This window comes from Palaemon carinicauda, chromosome 17 (genome assembly GCF_036898095.1).
Source record: "Palaemon carinicauda isolate YSFRI2023 chromosome 17, ASM3689809v2, whole genome shotgun sequence".
NCBI classification, from domain to species: Eukaryota; Metazoa; Arthropoda; class Malacostraca; order Decapoda; family Palaemonidae; genus Palaemon; species Palaemon carinicauda.
The window spans coordinates 57,489,540-57,512,323 of record NC_090741.1 but is presented as its reverse complement, the minus strand read 5'-3'; the positions used below and the strand labels follow the sequence as shown (position 1 = coordinate 57,512,323).

Genomic DNA, 22,784 nt, shown 5'->3' with positions numbered 1-22,784 from the left:
AGATATTTCCTAAATGAACTATAAAAACTTAACAAACCAAGAGGAAGAGAAATTAGATAGAATAGTGTGCCTTAAGCAAGAAATCTCTAACCCAAGACAGTGGAAGGCCGTGGTACAGAGGCTATGGCACTACCCAAGACTAGAGAACGATGGTTTGATTTTGGAGTGTCCTTCTCCTAGAAGAGCTGCCTACCATATATAGCTAAAGAGTCTCTGATAAGTATTATGTACAGAGGTTCAGAAAGCTTGAATATCAGAGTCAGTAGGTTGATTTGTGGTTTCTGTAAACTCACAGGTAGCTCTGTTCATAACTTGGCCAAGAAATATAAGGTCTAAGGTTATTTGGTTAGTTTATAGATCAATTGATGTAATTGTTTATAAACTATGCATTTTAAGAGCATAAAATCCATGTTATTGAGAAATTTGTCCATGACTCCATTATTCTAACAACTAGGTAATTCAGATGTACTCTTGCTTCTTATTGTTGTCACAGAAAAAAAAAAAAACTGAAAAGATAATCAAATTAGAAATTGATGGAAATTTTCAGTAATCTTGTAGAATTAATACTACATATAGCAGGTTCCAGTTGTATACTTTTCTTTAAACAATGCATCCTCTTCATCCAATTCAGCTACTGATGGAGCAACACTCGTGGTCCCCCCATTTTCTTTCGTTTTGTGATACATGAACTTTTTGCTAACTGTGATTATCTCGACTGCCTAATAAGGGTGCATTTGTATTAGAATAGGAGACACTGGAAACCTCGGTACATTACTGTTCGTTCTTTGACACTAACTGGAAAGATGGGGGTTACGGTCCGGTTGTCTACCTGTGCAGAATTGTATGCGAGTCTCTTGAGATTTATCTACTGAGACCTGTGTTTTTTGTAGCATATATTATGAATGGGAGTCTCCATATACATATTGAAGCAGAGGGAATTTCAATTTAGCCAGATCATAAAATGAGCCTTATTCTTTTTCACGGCAAAAGAAAAATGCATATTTTTTCATATAAAACGAATATAATTTTTTCCCATTCCTCTATAAAGTGTTACCATTGTTGAAAAATTAGTAGGCATATGTATGCTATTTTATTACTGAACTGTTAGTTGTCTATGGTCAGAGTACAGTTATAAGAATGGATAGGTTTTTTACTGGTCCTTCAGTTAAGATTTCTTATCTCAAGGTATTTTTAGCATTGACCATCAAAATATAGTTTGTATTTAAGTTTTTAATTATGGCTTTCTTGGAGTAGCTAAATAATCTGAACAAGAGAAATACCTTTCTCAACGGTTATTTTATATTACAGATGACGACGAAAGCTCAGAGGATGAGTCTCTTGAAGGAGGAAGTGTAAAGAAACGGAATCCTTCAGCTGCATCAACGTCAACTAACGAAGATGAAGATGATTCAAGGTAAAGTAGTTTTTGCATTGTACCTATTATCAATGTTACGTTGAATTTAAGGCTTTGGATGGAGAGTTGTTTCGCTTAAAGACAAACCCTATTTCTTATATATGGCTATCTACCGGGTATAACTTGAAACAAGGACTGGTAGGCCAGTGTCTTGGGTTAGAGTTCTCTTGTTTGATGATAGACTCAGGCACACTATTCTGTTTCCTTATTTCCTATCCGCACAGGGCTGTTTTCCTTATTTGGAGCCCTTGGGCTTATATCATCATGCTTTTCCAACTAGGGCTGTAACGGGTAATGATCATAATTCAGTAATAATAATAATAGATTAGCTAAGGTTTTGGAGTGGTAGGCCAGTGGTGTCATTGGGAAAGCCCCTACGTATCGGTATACAACTGTCAGTTTCTCCCTCAGCTGTGTTATGTGCCGACTTGTTTTGTTTGTCATGAAAGTACTTGAATATTCTGGCTATTTCTTCCTTTGTTCCATTGTGCTTGCTTGGTTTGTGAAACTTGTGAGCCTTGCAGTTGTGATTTGTATGGTAAGGCTGCTGCTGGAGAGATTTCTGGTAATTCTAGTGAGAGAAAATAGCCTGGAGTGAGCCAATGTATGTCTTGAATTTGTTCTAGAAACAAAGTTGATCTTCCTACTCTGTTTTTTATAGATCCCATATTTCTGCTGTTGCAGTTTCCTTCCAGGAAGTAAAGGAGGAGAGGTGACAGGAACCTCTTGGTGGGAGTTCTGTTGAACTCAAAACCTTTAGAAAAGCATCTTTTTTCTGGTACCTTGAGGAAGAGATGGGATGCGGATCAGAACAACGCATTCTTTTCAGGAATGCGGACTGCAAATGACATTGCTATTCTAAAGATTAGAGCAACATTCAGGCTCTACTATGCGAGAGGTGTGGGTACTGTTCTACATCCATAGCAGCTGTCATCTTCTCTTAGTGTTATGAAAAGGAGTTTCTCGCCACAGATACTCTGTTCCAATAGATCACGGTTTTCTTAGTTTAGCTTTGCAGAGATAATCCTCTTTGTATCATGTAGCCCTCTCCCATGTGTAGTGATTAAATGGTTTACACCTCTCCTCATTAGAGATCTATGCTTCTGAAAAGTTTTAAACAGTTTCTCCTCTCACATGCTCAGAACTCTGTGAGATGTATCTTTTGTCTTTTGTAACCTGGAGCCCCTTTGAGTTCTTGGCTGAAGCTATTGACAGGTTTAACTCCTACTTGGTGAAGCATTGGGAGAGAGAGCGGAGTCTTATCCATTCTGCAGTTTTTGTCAAAGCCCCAGGACCTGTCAGTCCCTGACGAGATTTTTGTCTTTTTTTTTATCCTGTTTCTATGATTGTTGGGAAAGATTCCAATGAGAGACTTGTGCCAAGTTTCTATATGTGTAGCACTTGCCACCTTAAACTTGAATGTTAGCAACTGTGTTAGCATTAACATTCATAGGTGAGAAGTTTATTACTAATTAATTTGGCTTCGTTGACTAATTAAACAGGAAATAAATTCTCCAATTAACATAGTTGAATTGCTTCCACAGATTTAAGGTCACTAAGACAGAGACATTTCCCCCTTACTGGCTTTCAATAAACTTCTTGGTAACATAGTTATCGGAGGTGTGTATCACACAGTACCTGACGTACTTTAGCTCCTCCTACCTCGATTTTTTTTCCAACTTGGAATATCTCCTCCGAGTTTACTGTAGTGAAGGGTTGCATAACTAATCTTTCATTCCTATTGTTTTCTTACAACTATTAACCAAAGTCCACATATTCTCTGGACAAACCAGATGCAGGCTAGTTACTAAATAAGGACTCCCTGTTCCAAGCTATTTATTTAATGAAAAAGTGCAACTCCCTTTGTTCCTCGTCCAGCAAGAGGATGATAGAGCATGAGTCTCTTGATTTGTGATATTTACTACCTTATAAGCCAATGGTTTTGTTATATGAAATAGTCAGTGGCCACAGAGATTCTCCTAGTTGTGCCTTTCATGCACAAGACCATGGCATAGGATACTGTCTTAACTTTGTTGTGAATGAAGTAAAATGCAGTCTTGCTCACCTCCCATGTAGCATAAAAGATGTTGTGTTTGTAGCTTTACTGAAATGAATTGTCAATGTGGTGTGCGAGTTGCATTTATCCAAGAATACAAACCCAAACTTATTCATGATATATATCACCTGGAATCTATCCCACTTTCTTGTTCTTAGTGCCGAGAGTAAAGCCTCCTCTCCAAGTTAGGACGAGGGATGGTCAGACAATTGGCTGCTGATGATTCCGCAGGTAGACCGTGAGGCCCTCCAAACTCCCGTTCATAGCTCACATGGAGAGTGAGATTTCAGGCAGTACTCGAAACTATGGAGCTTCAATGTGTCTCAAACTCCCGTCCAACAGATTGCCAGGTAGAGACGTTTCCAATCGGATTCCTATTTGATGATCGTGTCAGCAGACTCGGAAGAGTAATACAATACGGCCTTTACTGTTCCTCCAACTACTAATGTTTCGTCAGTGGCAATAGTTTCTTGGGCATATAGAGCCCTCAATTTTAAAAACTAATAGGTTCCAAGAAGTTTAGCAAGTTGAACTGTTTGCAAGCTCGCTCACGCTCTCTCTCTTTTTTTTGTTTTTTGGTCAACAAATATTCCTCTCATATTGCTTACTGCATGACATTTTAATACAGTATTTCATTATGAGATTTTGATACAATACCTTAGATTTATGATTTTAGTTAAGTTTGTTGGTATTTCCAAAAGTTTCTAAGTTGAGGACCCTTTGGTATCTAATTTTTAGAAAAGCTCATCTCACGGGTGTCTACATCAGCAGTCACTTTTGTGGTGTCTGAAGAGGCACTGGTCACCAACCGATGATCAACCCCATTATGTAGTCCTTGTAGAACTGGATGTAAGAGTTGGTCTAAACTACTTGGCTGAAGGATGAAAATCTCATGAAGGTGACTCCTTGGGAGTGTCCTCCCCCAGCTTTGTTACTTTTCACACACACATATAAAGAAGGCTGGGGGCGCTCGTCTAAGGAACCAAGTGGTAGCTGAACACTGGTTCCAGGAAGCGAAGAGCCTGTACATCAACATGCTAGAACTGAAGGAAGCACTTTTGGTGCTACAACTCTTCCAACAGTGTCTGATAGGCCTCTTGCTATCACTGATGGGCGACAGGTTGTTATGGCCTGATTGGTAACGTCTCTGCCTGGTGTTTGCCAGTCGGGGGTTCAAGTCCCGCTCAGTCTCGTTAGTGCCATTAGTGTTTGCAACCTTACCATCCTTGTGAGCTAAGGTTGGGGGGTTTGGGGGAGCCTATAGGTCTATCTGTTGAGTCATCAGCAGCCATTTGCCTGGCCCTCCCTGGTCCTAGCTTGGGTGGAGAGGGGGCTTGGGCGCTGATCATATAAAATATGGTCAGTCTCTAGGGCATTGTCCTGCTTGCTAGGGCAATGTCACTGTCCCTTGCCTCTGCCATTCATGAGCGACCTTTAAACCTTTAAAACCTTTAAACACAGAGGAACTGTGAGCGTGATTATTTCTGGCAAGAGGAATGTAATTGCATTCAAATTCAGTCTCCAAGGACAGGTGGTTGGAGCAGAGTTGTTCTTTCATCCTCAAGTGGCAAGGAGCCTTTTGACCTTGTGTGGTGCTCCAACTATACATATGTTTGCAACGAGACTCCACAGGGAGTTCCCAATCTTCTGCTTGCCAATTTCAGATCGGGCAGCAGCCCTAGAGGACACCTTTCAACATCCATGGGACGGAATCAACCTCTATGCTTTTCCATTTTTGTTCTATTCGTTTAGAAGTCGAACAGTTCTGACAACTCCAAACCTCATGATGACCTTGGTGACTCCCAAGTAGCCTTATTTAGAGTGGTACTCAGACCTTCTGATGCTTTTAACCGAGGTTCTGAGAGACTTACCCAGTTAGCTCAACCTACTTTGCCAGCCCCCATCTGTACAGGAGATGCTTGGATACCTCTGAAATTCCTGTATGGCTAATGGGGTCGTAAAAGGGGTACTCCTCCAGTCGGATCCTATATTCAACTGATTGCAGATTTTCTTGTTGTCCTTTGGAGAGAGGGCATTCACTCAGCCTTGAGCAAAGTCTTTTGGCTGTAGGGCATAGACCTTAACTCTTTGAGCAGTCTTAGATTTCTGATAAGAGCCCCTTATAATCGTTTAAAGTAACCATCTAACAAGGATTTAACACTTAAAATGATCTTACTTGTCTTCAACAGAACAAGTAGGCAACTTACAAAGCTTATTACATCTATTTAGTCATTCTGAGGTGCAGAGAAATGTCTCAATTTCCTTTGTTATTGAGTTTGTCCCTAAAACTCAAAGCCTTCTGGATATGATCCTGGGTTTGAAATTTTCTCCATCTTTCAGTAGGCTTCACACAGTCAAACGGTTTGACAAACACGTGTTTGAAGAGGTGTTTAAATGTTTGAATGGGATATTTGGTTGTCAAGCAGTTTGAAGAAGTCTAATTGGGCCTGACTTTTACGGGTGAGGCTTCATCCATCCACAAATCGTTGGCATGTGAGAACAAGAGGCAAACATCAAGTTTGCTTCAGTAGATCCAATGTTTCCTCATCCATCCTCAAATAATTATGCCAGTCATCTAGCTCTAATTCCAAATCAAGTAGCAAGTTAGTATCTGAAAGTCGAGCTCTTTAGTACAGTTGTTCCTTCCTCCACTGATTTTTTTTTTCTTCCCATTAGTGCCACTGCTAAGCCATTGGTAATGAAACCATCCTTGGCGAGAGTCATATCTTTGCCTCGCAAACAGCATGAGTCACTCTGACTCGATGACTGAAGTTTGATGTACGTTTAGTTGGATTGTCTGACACTTTCAAATTATTTTGACAAGCAGGCTGGACAACCAAATTTGACAGACCGTTTGATTGTGTAAAAGACCCTTAAGTGAAGCAACCGACAATCCCGATGATTTACTTCTTTGCCGTGTAAGCACACTAAGACATTACCTGAAACAAACTTGGCCTTCATATGACGGCTACAGAATCTCTTCTTCAGCTTTGGCAGGCTTAAGGTCATTTCTCAAAACCCCATCTTCCTTTGCAAGACAGTAAATTGGAGCCCAAACCCAGGCAATCGGGGAGCTAGAGGAACCTGCGCAATCAAACTTTTACGACGTCAGAAGAGTGGGTGCAACTTATCCTTTTGGAAGAACATGTCAGTTGGCGAAGTCCTGATGGCAGGAATCTGGAGATGACAGATAACCTTCACAGCCCATCGTCTACAGGAATGCACCCACAAGTCATTCGACACATTGTCTTGAGGACTTGTGGTAGTTACTCGCCAGATGGGGTAGCATCCCTAGCTTCCTCACAGGATCAGAAGCAGCTGTCTAAGGTAGTGGTTGCTACGTCGGTTTATGACGAGAATAAGAATTTTTGGCCTTTTCTTGTCTTATCTTTCCCTTCCTTGAGTTGCAGTGATCAAACAGTTACATTGCTGTAGCAGGCCTTGATGTAGGTAGGCTACCATATCGGGTACTGTATTCCATTAAAATTGATATAGAAATATTTTCCCTCACCCTCCTGATGACAGGGATGATGGCAAGTAATGTAAACCCATCACCTTACTTTAGCATTACATTTCAGATGTTACATCGCATAAGGATAAAGGTTCCTCCATGACTTTTTGTTTAGAAAGAAACCTAGCCTTTGTCCTGAAAATTTCAGGTCGTAGGAGGTGTGTTTGAGTTAACACTGTAGCTTCTTCTAAGGTTCAAGAGTTCTAATATCCCTGGATTTTAAACCAGCCAGTTTGGTTTTAGGTTATGCTTAAGTTATACTTCTCTCATTTACTTCATAAGTCCTAAGTGAAGGACAAAGTGGCTACTTGATGAGCTGGCATGGGGCCAGGGCTTCCCTCGCTACTCTCCGATAACTACCTGCACCTGGCTGTAGATTTTAAGTTGATTTTCCAGCTTTGCAGAAATCATTCTCTTTTTACTATGAAAATACAAATTATTTTTAAAATTTCTTATTTTGATAACACACTGTTTGCTATGTAGCTGGTGTTGCTTATCTGAAAGTAAAAAAAATATCTCCGAATAATCACCCTGTGCAACTTGTTAAGATCCGTATGAGCCGGCCAAGAATGTCTATGCGAGGGAAGTAAGCCTTAGCGGAGCAAAGACCAATTGAGGGATGCGATATAAGTTCTAGGTAATTGAATGATTCTTTAAAGTCATGCCAAATACATGAACCATACATTTTTCCGACTGGTTATCGCGAGTTTTATGCATTTCTGACTTATTGATGCAGATCAGTTGTTTTTGCTTTTTTCCCATCCAAAATCGCATATCCTGGGAGTCTCCATAGTTGTTTTGATTTAGTGTTTCATGAGATAGTTGGAGTTTGGATGGTGAACACTGACCTTATTCCACTAGATTTATCTCTTACTTTCTTTTAGGGTGAACTCGGTAGAATCTCTGGAGCAGTTTATAGACGGGGTAACTATTTAGTATCCCTGGACCTCAAGGGGGCATACTTTTCTATTCTTCCGTTATGTAGGTGTCTGTTTTGTTAAAAGGTAGAAGGTTTGTAGTCCTGTATTTTGAGCTGGCAACTGACTGCTCTGCAAGTCTTTAATGGAACCTTGCCATTATTGACATATCTGATCTGTATAAGACGGGAGGTACTTTGAATAGTGGCCAATGATGGCAGCAGCAAAATTTAGGCAACATAAAACCCAGTATTGCAAAGTTTACCTAAGCCCCAAACATTGCAACAACTGGAAGAAAAAGACCTATGAGAGCATATTTAATTTATCAATATATAAAGACAACCCATTTACCCTATAGTGTACACAGTCAGGAGAGTTTATTCCTTACTCCAGCTGCTTTTGCCAAGTCCAAGTCAGTTGGCCAACATTTGGCAATCTTTGGTCATGGTTTTAATTTCTTGGGAGGACATCAATTCAAGTTGTGATTGATCTAGTTGTATACTTTGAGGCTGTGGTGAGAAGCAAGTTTGTCTTGACTACCACCAACTTAATAGTCTTAAAAGACATTTTGAAGTACCTTTTGTTGGGCCCTATAACCTCCTATAGACACCTTGCTCTAGAGTGACATTGATGTTGATGTACATGTATATTCAGAGTTATGATATACACCCACTGGACTTGAGGCAATCTTATTAAGCCTTCAGCAAATCTTTTTTTGTATAGTCTTGTTCTAGAAGGATACATCTCGAAAGATGATGGTCTCCTCGGGAAATCAGGTTCTGCCACTCGGTCACTGAAGGTTTCGAGATCTGCAAAGTTCGTTAGTATCTTTTGGGTTGTGCCATTTATAGACCTGTTTGTGACAGGCTTGAATCGCAGGCTGCCTTTCACTATTCAGCAGCTTGTCTGGACCCATTTACATGGGGAATAGACACTATCTGGCGTCCTTTGTCCTTGGTACATTCCCAAATTCCCTGCTTTTCCCTGGTTTGACCATGTCGGGCAGGTGCTATCAAAGCTGTATCCTTGATAACACATTGATGATTCTGATTACTCTTCATAAGCAGCAGCAGCAGCAGCACTGGTTCACATTGTAGATCTAATTCCTTTAGTACAAGACAGACTTGGTAGTCTTCCAGTGTCAAGCAGCTATATTTTACATATCCTTCAGCAACGTGGAAACCCTTCATTTTCACATTCTAGAGGAGATCCAAAAAATCCTTTGTACAGGAATTTTGGTAATAGCAGTCGCAGCTATTACAAGTTGTGTATAATTACCAGCTGGGCCAAGTGGAAATAGTAAGGTCAATCAGTCCTAATTTACAGAGGACCAAAGACTATAGGCCTCGCTTGCATGTTTGTTCTTCATTGTTTAATATTAATGGTTGCACTTGATCTTCTTGAATGATTGTTGCAATCAGCCATAACTCAAGGCTATGTGTCATTATCATTTAATTCACCATACTTTGCTCTAATCCATTATTGACATTGCCTTCCACAAATATATGACTAGTTCATGACATGATCCTCAAGGACTTTCTTGTATCTTAAAGACTTACATAAACACATAGGAACTTTCCACTTCTCAGCCCCCCATCTGAGTACAATTCAAAACCAGTATTCTTGGAAAGAGTGCTATTGTCCACTTAACTTCATAAGCCTCACATACAGTTTACTGGATAAGTAGGTTTACAGGTTTAGATACTTCCAGATGATGTAGATTTAAGAAAGTGGAAGATGATGTACGTTTAAGGGAAAAGTAGATAATGTAGTTTTAGGAAGCCTATCTCTTTTAGGTTGGCAGACATTGGAACATTTTGATCATTTATAATTATATATACAGTATGTCAACACTATAATTATGTATACAATATACATATAATAGATGAGTTTGGATCAAGAAAATTTTATATTTTATCAAAAGCAGAGGAAAGGTCCCCTTTCCTGTTTCATATGTTTGATGTCGGCTACCCCCCAAAATTGGGGGAAGTGCCTTGGTATATGTATGTATGTATCAAAAGCATTAGATAATTTTTATCAAAATAAGACTAACCTTAATATTTATTTCAGACCATCCTCTCGAAGTAGCCGAGCATCTTGTAAGACATCAGCTCGAAGTCGAGAAAGGCAGAGTTCAGCCGAATCTACTGGTACGACAAGGGATGCCACCCCTACAAGAAGGACACCTAGACAGAATAACCGTGTTCCGAACAAAGAGAAATCCCCAGAACCAAGCAAAGATAACAACAACAAAAGTCAGACAGGACAGGTAGTGAAGCCCCAGACTAGTAGAAGTGAGGTTAAGGAAAGACTGGTGAAGGATACAAAAGAAAAAGTGGAAGAAAAGAAGGATATTTCGAAAGAGAGCAAAGATACTCAGTTGAAAGATAAGAGAACTATAAGTGTTAATAAAGAGGTTAAACCAATAGTTAAGGATAAAAGTCCAGAATTGAAGGACAAAGACAGAAGTCCAGTACAAGGCACAAAGTCTCGAAAAGACAGTGAACAGTCAGAACCAGATGCCAGTAATAGAAGAAAAACAAGAAGTACTGCAACAGGTGAGAATACTTGACACTTTTTTTCTGATGCAGAATTTCTGTGCGGATAACCTACCTTTACAAAGTATTTGTAGCTTTTAACTTTAGCTCTACAGAAGAGAACAAGTGTGATTATTAGTGTGGAGAGAGTTATTTACTTCTCAGAGACTCGGTAAATTATTGGTCGTATCGAGCAAAAAGTTTATTTGAATTGAGGATTTATTTTAAAATGTGCAATTTGAAATTTGTCCTTATTGTAATTGAATTAAAAAAAAGGAAATCCTTGCTGTCCATACTGATGAGAACGTGTACCCTCCAAACAGCTCCGATGGTCTGACCCAGGTCCTTTATTAAACAGGTTATTGAAAAACCCGCAGTAAGGTGTTGGTGCACCTTTGGCCCTTAGCTGCATCCACAATTTTATTATCTTCATTACCTTCATTCTAGCTTCCTTTCCCTCTTTTTGTCCAACCTGTTTCCACTTTTATTTCTTGATGCAACTGCATCGCTGAATACTGTAGCCCAAATTCATATACAGTATCTTACTTAAAAGATAACTAGCGAGGCGACTGAAATTGACTTATGTTGAGTCTCTTGGAACTAGATAATGATTTAAGATGGTTCACTGTAAGCCTTACTAAAGGGTCTTTGCTCCATTTCCTCAGTCTCTACTTGTACCCATTACTCAACCTTCTAATTTACCACCTTTTACTTTTACTTCATATTGCAACAGCAGGGTTTTCCCCCAATTACACACTGGTACTATCTCAAATTTTATAGATCAATAATTCATTAATCATGAAATGCCTTATCCACCATGAAATGTCTTTATAATCACACTAACTTTTGTGGTTTTGCTGTATCTGCATCTCTCTTAGTAACCTTAAGATATGGTTTTACCTTTCCATATTGTCTTTATCTCGGCACGTCCTGTGTCAGCTTTCTCTGGCATTTAGTTGTGTTTTCTCTCTATGTCATGTGGTTATTGTTTTATTTTTTAATTTACTAATTGACTTGTAACTTCTATCATTGAGACTTGAAAATTTAACAGTTTCACAGACTCATCTTCTCTAATTTTTTTTTTGGAGATTGTATCAATTTTATACAAAATTCTCTTAATTTTATTAATCCTGTGTCACAATTTTCTTTTCTTTTTTTATTTGTGCTCTTTTCAGAAATATGCTAGGAACAAGGAACCATATCCCTTAACTGTTTCAACTGTAGGAATTTAAGTTTCCATTAAAGAAGTTACAAGATTTAAACTGCTTCAGATAATAGGTCTCCCTCTTCAACCTTATTTGTCTAGAAGCTGTCATTTGGGCAATGATTCCCCTTAAGTATGCAGAGTACTTTGTGATGCCAATGTTAAGCAGTTGTCAGTCCATAATAATCATATTGTGTTTAATTGCCTACCACTGCATCAGTAACTTGACAGAAGAGAAATGTCAATGGCCCTCTTTACCACTTCTTTTTGGCAATGCTTGAGGTCACTCGGTGTAAGCATCCAGGAATGAGTAATTAAAAAAAATTGTTCCAACACGAATACTTACCTCGAACTACTTTCTTAGGAGTTACCTGTAACCTCCTCTCTACCGACCAGAGTTTTGTGTAGTTTACCCCCACCCCGTTTTCTAAGGAGGCCTACCCCCGGCATTAAGGAATGTGCCCCGAGGGTAGGCTTATTGTAGGTCGATGTCTGGCCGGGTCAGCCTCATCAGTAAGTTCTCTGGTCGCGACGTGTAAACACGTCGCCCTCGTTCTCTATCGATCCTTTGTGTGCGTTCTAAGTGCCCCACGTGTTCCCCGCGTGGTAACTTGTGTTTTCCAGTGTACTTTTCCCGGGTGTTCCTGTGTGTTCACCTTCCACCCGTGTGCTTACCCAGAGTATTCATTGATTCCCTTCGTGCTTGTGTCTTGCGTTGTGTGCATTATGGAGCAAATCCGCCGTTGTCCGGGGCCTAGAGCCGGTAAATCGTGTGGAGCGTTCCTCTCCAAGCCTGAAGTGGATCCTCACTCCCTTTGCTCCTCCTGTAGGGGAAGGGTTTGTTCGTCAGCAGATACATGCCCCGAGTGTGTAGACTGGAGCGATATCCAGTGGGTTCGGTACGGCACGAAAAAGAGAAAATCGGCGAAACGTTCCCCCAGAAAAGCTAGTGTTACTTCGCCGCTACCATCACCCAGTGAGCGGTCCGACGGGGCCTCTGTTTCGCCGTCTCCTACACAGAGTGAGGGGCGAGGTAAGTCTGTCGTAGAAAAGGAACAAGGCGACCTTCCCCAGGAACCTAGTGAAAGTGCAGTGCCGATCGCGGGCCCTTCTAGGGCTATTGAAGAACCCAGTAGTGCGTCCGGAGAGTCGGCCCTTGTGCTCGGGGGGCACGCGTCCTCCGATGACCCCTTGTGGGGTAGTAACGCGGTGTCTGTGTCTTCGCCGCCCTCGTGGGCCTGTGCTTCTGGGTCTTCGTTAGGCGGAGACAACCAGAAGAAGTTACGACCTTCGGGTAATGATGCCTTCGGTTGGAGGCTTCCGAAGACGCCGGGTAGGTCACCCTTAAGGATGGAAGTGGCCCTGGACCCCTGGCTCCCTGGCATGGAGCGCTTTGAATCGTTCCCGGCCCCCCTCACGGAAGTCCCCGAAGATTTCCTCCAGCCGTCGACCTCGGGCACTCAACGCGCGAAGAAGTCCCCCGCAGTCCCCGCTACCGGCCGACATGCGATAAGCTCAGTGTCGTCGGGTTCGTCGGATGTTTATTTTTCGTCGTCGGAGGAAGTCAGGGTAAAACACCATCGTCGGAGGGAGCAGTCCAGGAGCAAGCAGTCCTGTTCGAGGTCGCGCTCCCGGTACAGTAGCAAGCGCTCCCGCTCCCCAGGGCGTAAGTATAGGAGGAGTAGGTCTCCTGATGGCGACTGGGTCTTCGTACTCCGGGACTCAAAGGTGCTTTGTTCCCCAGACCGCCGGTCCAGAGAGTGTTCGCCAAGGATGCCGTCCTCAAAACACGACCTTGACCCTCGCGACCTAGCTCGCAGGAAGGACTCTACAAGAAGGCATAAGTCCTCGAAGCCTCCGGTTCACCCCGCCCAGCGGGAGGAAACGCGCTTCTTGTCGGGCGGCCTGGCCGAACCAGCCCAGCTGGTGCGGCCTTTGGGTCGGAAGGAACGGTTCCCGCTGTCGGGTCAGACCACGGGAACCGCGTCCTCGGCACCCAGAGCCCTTGGGCGGATGAGAGTCCCCGCTGAACCAGCGATGCCTGCGTTAACCCAGGCCCCTGGTGCGGACGTCCCCGCAGATGAAATCCAGTACCTTGGTAGGACGGCACCCCTGGCACCAAGAGCTAGACGTCCAGTCGGCGTGCCCGGTAACCCAGCTCCCCGGCCCCAAGCCGAGACCTCGGCTGACGGAAGGGAGGGTTCACCAACGGAGGACTCGGCCTATAGGAGGGTGGTTGGCCTTATCAGAAGACACCACAAAATCGAGGAACCTTCAGCTACAGACGAGGATTACTGGAGGTCAAGCCTATTAAGAATTATGCAGACCCCTACCCAACCTAAGACGTCTCTAGCGCTGCCTCTAGTCCGAGATCTGGTCCTAGGGCAGGAGTATGTAGACAAGGTGGTGGCCAGTAATGCCGAAGCCCCCAAAACCCAGAGTTCCTCAATATTGCTACAGGGCCTCAGAACCCAAGGCAAAGTATATGTGCCAGAAGGGCGTCGCCCAGGTCCCTGCAAGGTGGAGTCATCCATCGACATCCTGAGTCAGGGCGTCTCAGACGATAGGGCCTCTTCGGCCCCGGTCTGTTTCTCGCCAGCAGAGGCCTCCATGATGGAGGAGATGTCGAGAGATTTAATGAACGTCTCCTCTTGGGTGGACTGGTGGGCTTCCACCTTGGTAGGGGTACAAGCCTCGTTCGACCCCGCGGACCCTGACCAGCAAGGCTTCCTGAGAGACTTTATTACCTCCGGGGGTAAAACGCTTAAATTTTTAACTTACCAGTCGCTCGCCCTGACGGCTAATTGGGTACTCCGTAAGAGAGACACCGTACTGACGAAGGTGTCCCGGAAGGTACCAGACAGGGAAGCGCGGGCCATACGGAGCTTACCCTTGTGGGGAGAGTCCTTGTTTCCCCTGAAGGAACTAGAGGTCATCATGGAGAAGGTCTCTAAGAAGAAGGAGTCTATCAACCCCAGACCTACGCCTTCGAGGAGACCGCCCTACAAGAGGTCCGTCTCGGATAGTGCCGCGACGTCCCAGGCCTCTCCCAGCACTACGAGGAGAGAGGCTCCCTCTTCCTCCTGGTCCGCAACGCCTCAGCCCCCCCCCCCCCCCCCCCCCCCCCCCCCCCCCCCCCCCCCCCCCCCCCCCCGCAGGGGAGCTCCAGCGCCTTCAAGCTCCTTCAGGTCGGGTTACTCTCCCTCTAGGAGAGGCCGATCAGGCCGCTCCTCCAGAAGAAGATAGAGTGGGAGGCCCCCTATCCCCGGTTATAGATCTGTCGGCTCTCAACAAATTCATCAAGAAGACGGACTTCAAAATGGACACTCCGAAGTCAGTCCTGCTGTCCTTGAGGGAGAAAGATTACATGATGACCATAGACCTCAAGGACGCATACTTCCAAATTCCGATCCACCCCTCGAGTCGAAAGTTCCTCCGGGTGAAATGGGGTTCCCAGATCCTGCAATTCAGGACCCTTTGCTTCGGACTGTCAGCAGCGCCCCAGGTGTTCACGAGAGTCTTCACGACTGTCTCAGTGTGGGCTCACGAACGAGGCATTCGCCTCATCCGATACCTGGACGACTGGTTGCTTCTTTCCGCCTCAAAGGGCCTCTTGGAGGAACAAGGGATGAAACTCCTCCAGTTTTGCAAGGATCTGGGGATCGTAATCAACCCGAAGAAGTCAAACCTATCCCCATCCACCAGAATGAACTACTTGGGAATGACATTGGATACCATTCTAGGAAAAGCCTTCCCTTCGGAGGACAGAATAAGAAACCTCATTAATATCATTCAGCCGTTCCTGTCAGAGCGTCCCAAGAGAGCGAAAGACTGCCAGAAGCTGATAGGTCACCTGGTCTCATTGGAGAAACTAGTTCCCCAAGGGAGGGTAAGGCTCAGAGCCATACAATGGAACCTGAAGAACCTCTGGTGCCAACTGGACTCACAACAGGTTCTAATCCCAGTCCTACCAAACACGAGACCCCCCCTGGAATGGTGGCATTGCCGGTCGAACTCACTCAAGGGGATGCCCTTCGGGAGCGATCCATCCGAGTTACTACTGTTCACAGACGCCTCCAACCAAGGGTGGGGAGCCCATCTCCTCGACGAAACAGCAAGAGGGACCTGGGTGGACGGGGAGAAAGAACTACACTTCGCGAGTCTGCTAAAGGGAAACACCGTGGCGTTGATGTGCGACAACGCCACGGTAGTGGCATGCATAAAGAAACAAGGAGGCTTGAAGTCAAAGGAGTTGTGCGATCTCACCATAGAAATCCTAGATTGGGCAGAAGAGAACCAAGTGGTATTGTTAGCAAGGTTCATTCCCTGGAAGAAAAACGTACTGGCCGACGGCCTCAGCAGAGTGGGCCAAATAGTAGGGACAGAATGGTCCCTTCTTCCGGAAGTAGCCAAGCTCATCATCCAACGTTGGGGTTCCCCGGTGATGGACCTCTTTGCAACAAAACTCAACGCCCAACTCCCCGTCTATTGCTCTCCTGTGCCAGACCCGAAAGCAGCCTTAGAAGACGCCTTTCAGCAGAAGTGGGACAATCTAGATGTGTACGCTTTTCCCCCTTTCACGTTGATAAGGCAAGTGCTCAACAGAGTAAGGACAGCCCGAAACCTAAAGATGACTTTGGTAGCGCCCTGGTGGCCTGAGAGAGAGTGGTTCGCGGACCTAAAAGACCTAACGAGTCAACCATCGTGGCCTCTGCCCGACAGGTCAGACCTTCTGCATCAACCTCATTTTCTCAGGCTCCACGACAACCCACTCTCCCTACGTCTTCACGCCTGGAGACTATCGAGCGGCTCCTGAAGAAAGAAGGATATTCTTCATCCACGGCTAAGAGAATGTCTCTATACCTGAGGAAGTCGTCAGCCGCGGTCTACCAGGCTAAATGGGCCTCCTTCACGAAGTGGTGCTCCGAGAAGCGCATTAAACCTCTTAAGGCCTCTGTCCCAGACCTAGCAGATTTTCTGGTGTTTCTTAGAGACAAGGTGGGAACGTCAATCCCAGCCATAAAAGGTGTTCGGGCCGCCTTAGGCCAAGTCTTCCTCCTGAAGGGCATCGACCTGGGGGCCTCGAGACACATAGCGATGCTTGTCAAGAGTTTCGAGCAGTCCTGCCCCCCACAGGCGAGTAGGGTGCCCCAGTGGGACTTAGCCAAGGTCCTGAAGATGTTGTGTGGCCCTCCCTTTGAACCTTTGAAGGATATCGTGGACAGAGATCTCACCCTCAAGGCCGTCTTCTTGCTGGCCTTGGCGTCCGCTAAGAGAGTGGGTGAGATCCATGGTCTGTCATATGACGTTTCCCATTCGAAGGGGTGGAAAGAAGTATCCTTCAAGTTCGTGCCTTCTTTTGTGGCTAAGACTCAGAACCCAGCAGTCTGGGAGTGAGGTTCGAAGGTTTCTCAATACCTGCCATCCCTAGGACAAGTAATGCAGAAGATTTAAAATTATGCCCTGTACGGGCAATTAGAAAATACCTGGAAAGAACAGCTCATCTCTGCCCAGGCATCAAGAGCCTCTTCGTGTCCACAGGTATTAATAAGAAACAAGTGTCCAAGAACACCGTTTCCTTCTGGTTGAGACAAGTTATTGCCAGAGCCTACAAGGAAGAAGGCATAGCAGTGCCAGGCACCCCCCGACCTCATGACATCAGGGGCCTGAGCACCTCCTTAGCCTTTGAGAAGAACATGGCAGTGGGTCAGATCCTGCGAGCAGGTACTTGGTCAAACCAGTCAACCTTTACTGCCCATTACCTCAAGGACTACTCGAGGAAGTCCTTAGACGGGTTCTCCATTGGAACAGTCATCTCCGCCCTCCAAGCGGTGTAACGGTAAAAGCCCCAGGCGCAATCAAGGCTAGCAACCGGTAGGCACAAGTGCGGTTTCCTTCCATCCTACCCAGTTGCTTCCTAGCCTCTTCGGGGAGTACCGACTGATACCATTGGATAACACATTCTTCACGACTACGCTACTGGAAGGAGCATCAGAAGAAGTTTTTCAAAGGGTGAGTACTTAGACACTAACGTGAACTCTTGTGTAGTTACCCTCACATCCGTTTTCTAGTAGGTCCCGTTATCCCTGGGCCTCTTGGCCTCCACGTCCCGGGTCAGGGGGTCAGAATAGCACTCCCGCCTCCTAAAGTGTAAGTCTCCTAAGAAAGTAGTTCGAGGTAAGTATTCGTGTTGGAACAAATCAAAAATTTTAAGTAATTTTTATTTTTCCTAACATACTTACCGAGAACTACTTTCGGGTAATGGCCCTCCCTTCCTTCCCCGAGTGCCTCTCTTCCCTTGCAAGCATTGTGCTAATCCAATAGAACTTACTGATGAGGCTGACCCGGCCGGACATGGACCTACGATAAGCCTACCCTCGAGGCACATTCCTTAATGCCGGGGGTAGGCCTCCTTAGAAAACGGCGTGGGGGGTAAACTACACAAAACTCTGGTCGGTAGAGAAGAGGTTACAGGTAACTCCTAAGAAAGTAGTTCTCGGTAAGTATGTTAGGAAAAATAAAAATTACTTAAAATTTTTGATTTTGTGTATTTTCTAGAACTTCAGTCATGTGTATACCTTAAATCAATAATGAGGCGGCTTCTAGCTGCCAACCCCTCTCCATCCTTGCCTGCCATCTCCTGAAAGTCAGGATACATTTTTCACCACTGCCACCTCTCCTTTCATGCTGCCAAAGGTTTTGCAAGTGATGCAGACACAAAGTTATTGGACATATCTAGTAATGGATAGTCACGTCAACACAAATGGGTGGTCTATACAATGTAAGACAGAGTTATCTGTTGATTCCCGGAACTTTCCACCTACTAAATTGTAAATATCCTCCCTTCTGATGAGAGTCTGCTCCATTAGCAGCTATGCCAGTGACGGCTGCAGTTTTTGTGTCCAATCAAGAGTTTTCAGATTTTTGCTCTTGGTCACTTGAGTTTAAAGCCTGGTTGGTGATCCTCTACCATAACTACATCCGAAGCTCTTTGATCATTGAATTGTACATTGAAAGATCTGTGTGTGATGCTATTCTAGAGTTACCTCAGACTTTTTTACTCTTGTTTCTCAACCATTTTTTTTTCCATTCAAAAACCATTTGAAAGATACTGTCCATGTAAAAATCTATTTACTTTAAGGACTGCTTATCTGGTCCTATAGAGCAGTGGAACCTTACTCTCTACAGGACCTTCACATTCATTTTGAAGTCTACATTCCAAGGCCTTCAGCATATCACACCAAGTATTGCTTGTTTACTGTTAGGTCCACGTTCTCGAAGCACTTGGAGATCAAGAAAATTTTTCCTCTTGAAAGCCTTAACAGTCTTTTGGATGTCTAGTAGGAGCTTATTGTATAGGCTCTGGGCTGCATATGTAAAAGCTCTTGAGCCTACAGTAGACATATATCTAGGTTTCAATAATTTAAAACCATGTAACTATTCTCATCTCAACACGATTTGTTGGCTGCTCAATATGTTACAATTCTCTCAGATAATTAGACCGTCCTGTTCTGATAACTTGAGGGTTTATTGTACGTATTTTAAACTCTATTCTTGCTTTAATAGGCTGCCTGTGTAAATCAATTAGTGTAGGACTGAACCTCTCTTGGAATGGGATGCCTTTTATCAGTATTGCTCCTCTGTTTATTATGTTATGTAATTTTCAATATTAATCTTACCCGGTGATCATGTAGCTGCAGCTCTGCTGCCCGACAGAAAAAACCTACGGGCGGGATACGCCAGCGATCGCTATACAGGTGGGGGTGTACAACAACAGCGCCATCTGTCGAGTAGGTACTCAAGTACTTCTTGTCAACAAAGAACCAATTTTCTCTCTGTCGTGCCACCGGCAAGACCTACTTGATACGCTGTTGTTTCTGGAGTTGATTTTCACGCTATTTGGTGAAGTATTCTCTCTAGTTATTAGCTTTCGCTGTACAGAAATTATCATCAATACTTTATCACTTTCATTGATTAGATTTTGGATTATTTGTTGACGACTTGGATAGATTTTGGATTTCCCCCTTTGACTAATTCAAGATGTCTGACCCTACTCAAGTCCCCAAGTACAGGCAGTGTAGCGCTAGGGACTGTTCTAGGCGTCTTCCGAAGGCCTCTATAGATCCTCACACCGTTTGTTCCAATTGTAGGGGTAAAGCCTGTCAATTGGAAGATCGATGTGAGGAATGCGCTGGGCTTTCGGAATTCGATTTTCAAGAATTCCTTAAGAATGCACGTAGGCTAGAGAAGGATAGGATCAGGAGGAGTTCGTCTCGCTCTATTGATTTTTCCTCTCCCCATGCCCCACAACCTATTCCTTCCCCTGTAGTGGTTACACCCGACCCTTCTACTAGCTCTCATCAACCTTCGATGGCGGATATGATGCGTGCCATTCAGGCTCTTGGTGACAGAGTTGAGTCATTAGCGAATGACCGCAATCAACTCTTGGCTGACGTCAAAGAGTTGAAGGAGAAAAGTGCAGTGGGAAGTGTAGTGAGTGTCAGTGCAGTGAAAAGTGTCAGTGTTACGCATGAGGGTGCGTCTGTTCGTGCCTGTCGTCCTCCCAGTCCGGGACCTCTTGCAAGCTCCCAAGCCCAGGGAAGAAGCAATGTCGTACGACCAAAGGGTTCGACAGGCCTTGATCAGCGTACAGACGTACCCTCCGTGGTTGAGGACGTATCTTGCAGAGATCGTCCCACCCACAAACAGATGAGTGAGCCCATTCATTCCTCGTCTGCGGAAGAGGTTTCTCGACAGAAACGCTGGACCAAGGTCTCACGACCTCTCAAGCGCAAGGTCCCTTCCGAGCGAGTCCAACGGCCCAGGTGTAGCCACTGGGTCAGTTCGGACTCGCCGCAGTCTTCCGAAGACTGCACACCTCCCAAGAGAGGTAGAGTGGTTCCGCAGCAGGCAATCACTCCGTCTGTTGCCGCACCAACCGCTGTAGACCCTAAGTGGTCTTTGCTGCAGTCTATGCAGACTCAGCTAGCTTCCTTCATGCAGGAGTATCGTGCTGAGAAGGTTGACGCTGCACCCGTTAACCTACAACCTGCCACGGTTGTGCGCTCAGTAGACACTGCGGCTGCCTGCTCCCACACTCCGGCTGTGAGAGCTCCACCACCGATGCGCAGTCGACCCTGCCAGACGCATGTTGACGTTAGCTGACGTGCAGCACCCTCCGTTGACATGCGTGAGCTACCGCATCAGCAGGAAGGTGGAGTCAAGCTGCCGTGTTTTGACGCGATGCGGCAGTCTCCGCAACCCACGGCAGTCCCCACCACGCACCACCACTCCGCTTTTGTTGTTGCCAGCTCTCAGACTGACCAACAGCGGCATGACGTTGGATCCAGTGCAGCTACGCATGCACCCGTGCTGCCGGATTCAGCCGTTCAGCTTTCTTCTCCTCCTTTGCCGCTTCCTCCTCGGCTTTCGGATGAAGGAATCTCTGATGACGACGAAGCTGCGCATTTGGACGATCAACACTCCGACATAGATGAACCCAAGACTACGCCTCCCTCCTTAGACTTTAGGAAAGTCCTTGCCCTGTTTAAGGAGTTGTATCCGGACCAGTTTGTGTCTGCAGCTCCACGCTCACCTCCCTCTGAGTTCGCTTTAGGCATGCAGTCAGCAGCTCCTGCCTTTACGAAGCTCGTACTCGCTCGCTCGTCCAAGAGAGCTTTAAGGGTACTGGGAGAGTGGCTGCAGGCCAAGAAGCAACTTGGGAAGACTACCTTCATGTTTCCCCCGGCCAAGCTTGCTTCCAGATCTAGCGTCTGGTATGCCACAGGAGAGGTTCTCGGCTTGGGAGTTCCTGCCTCTGCCCAGGGCGACTTCTCAAGTCTGGTAGACTCTCCCCGCAGACTGGCTATGAGACGGTCCAAGATTTGCTGGACTTCTTCGGACATGGACCATCTTTTGAAGGGAGTTTTCCGTGCGTTTGAGATCTTTAACTTCCTGGACTGGTGTTTGGGAGCGTTGAGCAGAAAGACCTCCCCTTCGGATAAGGACTCTGCCATGCTCATCATGTCCTGCATGGACAAAGCCATTCGGGATGGGTCTGGCGAGCTTGCGGCTTCTTTCGTGTCTGGAGTTCTCAAGAAGCGAGATCACCTTTGCTCCTTCTTGTCGGCGGGAGTCACACCATGTCAGAAGTCAGAGCTGATGTTTGCTCCGCTATCGAAGTGTCTCTTTCCTGAAGAGCTGATCAAGGGGATTGCCGCCTCGTTGATCCAGAAAGACACCCATGACCTGGTGGCGTCATCCGCACGTAAAGTCACAGCTTTACCTTCCGTGCCTAGACCTAGGATGGACACACCAGCGTCTAGGTTCATTCCGCCCTTTCGTGGCAGAACCTCCAGCAGAGGAGGTACCCGTGCCGATAGTCAACGTGGCAACAAGAAGAAGGGTTCCAAGTCCTCAAGAGGCAGAGTCTGACTGCCATCTTCTCCAGACAGCAGTGGGGGCCAGGCTCAAGAACTACTGGCAGGCCTGGGAGAACAGGGGTGCAGACGCACAGTCTGTGAAGTTACTCAGAGAGGGGTACAGGATTCCATTCTTGCGCAAGCCCCCTCTAGCAACAACTCCCATCGACCTCTCTCCCAGGTACAGAGAGGAGGACAAGAGGCTAGCTTTACAGCAAGAGGTGTCTCTCTTGCTACAAAAGGGAGCGGTAGTCATAGTCCGGGACCATCAATCCCCGGGCTTCTACAACCGTCTCTTCTTAGTGGCGAAGAAGACAGGAGGGTGGAGACCGGTGCTAGACGTCAGTGCTCTAAATGTCTTTGTCACCAAGCAGACGTTCACCATGGAGACGACGAAGTCGGTGCTAGCATCGGTCAGGAAGGAAGACTGGATGGTCTCGTTAGACCTAAAGGACGCGTACTTTCACGTCCCCATCCACCCAGATTCCCAACCTTTTCTAAGGTTCGTCTTTGGGAAGGTGGTTTATCAGTTCCAAGCCCTGTGCTTTGGCCTAAGCACGGCACCTCTAATGTTTACCAAACTGATGAGGAATATTGCCAAATTCCTGCATTTAGCAGACATCAGAGCCTCCCTCTATTTGGACGACTGGCTTTTAAGAGCTGCGTCAAGTCGTCGCTGTTTGGAGAATCTAAAATGGACTCTGGATCTGACCAAGGAATTGGG

The 22,784-nt window shown here is 45.4% G+C and overlaps 1 protein-coding gene across 4 annotated transcripts in view; it reads left to right on the top strand.

Annotated features, from left to right (window-relative positions):
• Positions 1-22,784, top strand: part of LOC137656781 (streptococcal hemagglutinin-like) — a 67,939-nt gene that overhangs the window by 35,672 nt on the left and 9,483 nt on the right. For all 4 annotated transcript variants that reach the window (XM_068391066.1, XM_068391065.1, XM_068391064.1 and 1 more), the window contains 2 exons: positions 1,309-1,414; positions 9,969-10,456. In XM_068391066.1, coding sequence (XP_068247167.1) covers positions 1,309-1,414; positions 9,969-10,456 — 594 coding nt within the window. The remainder of the gene's footprint in view (positions 1-1,308; positions 1,415-9,968; positions 10,457-22,784) is intronic.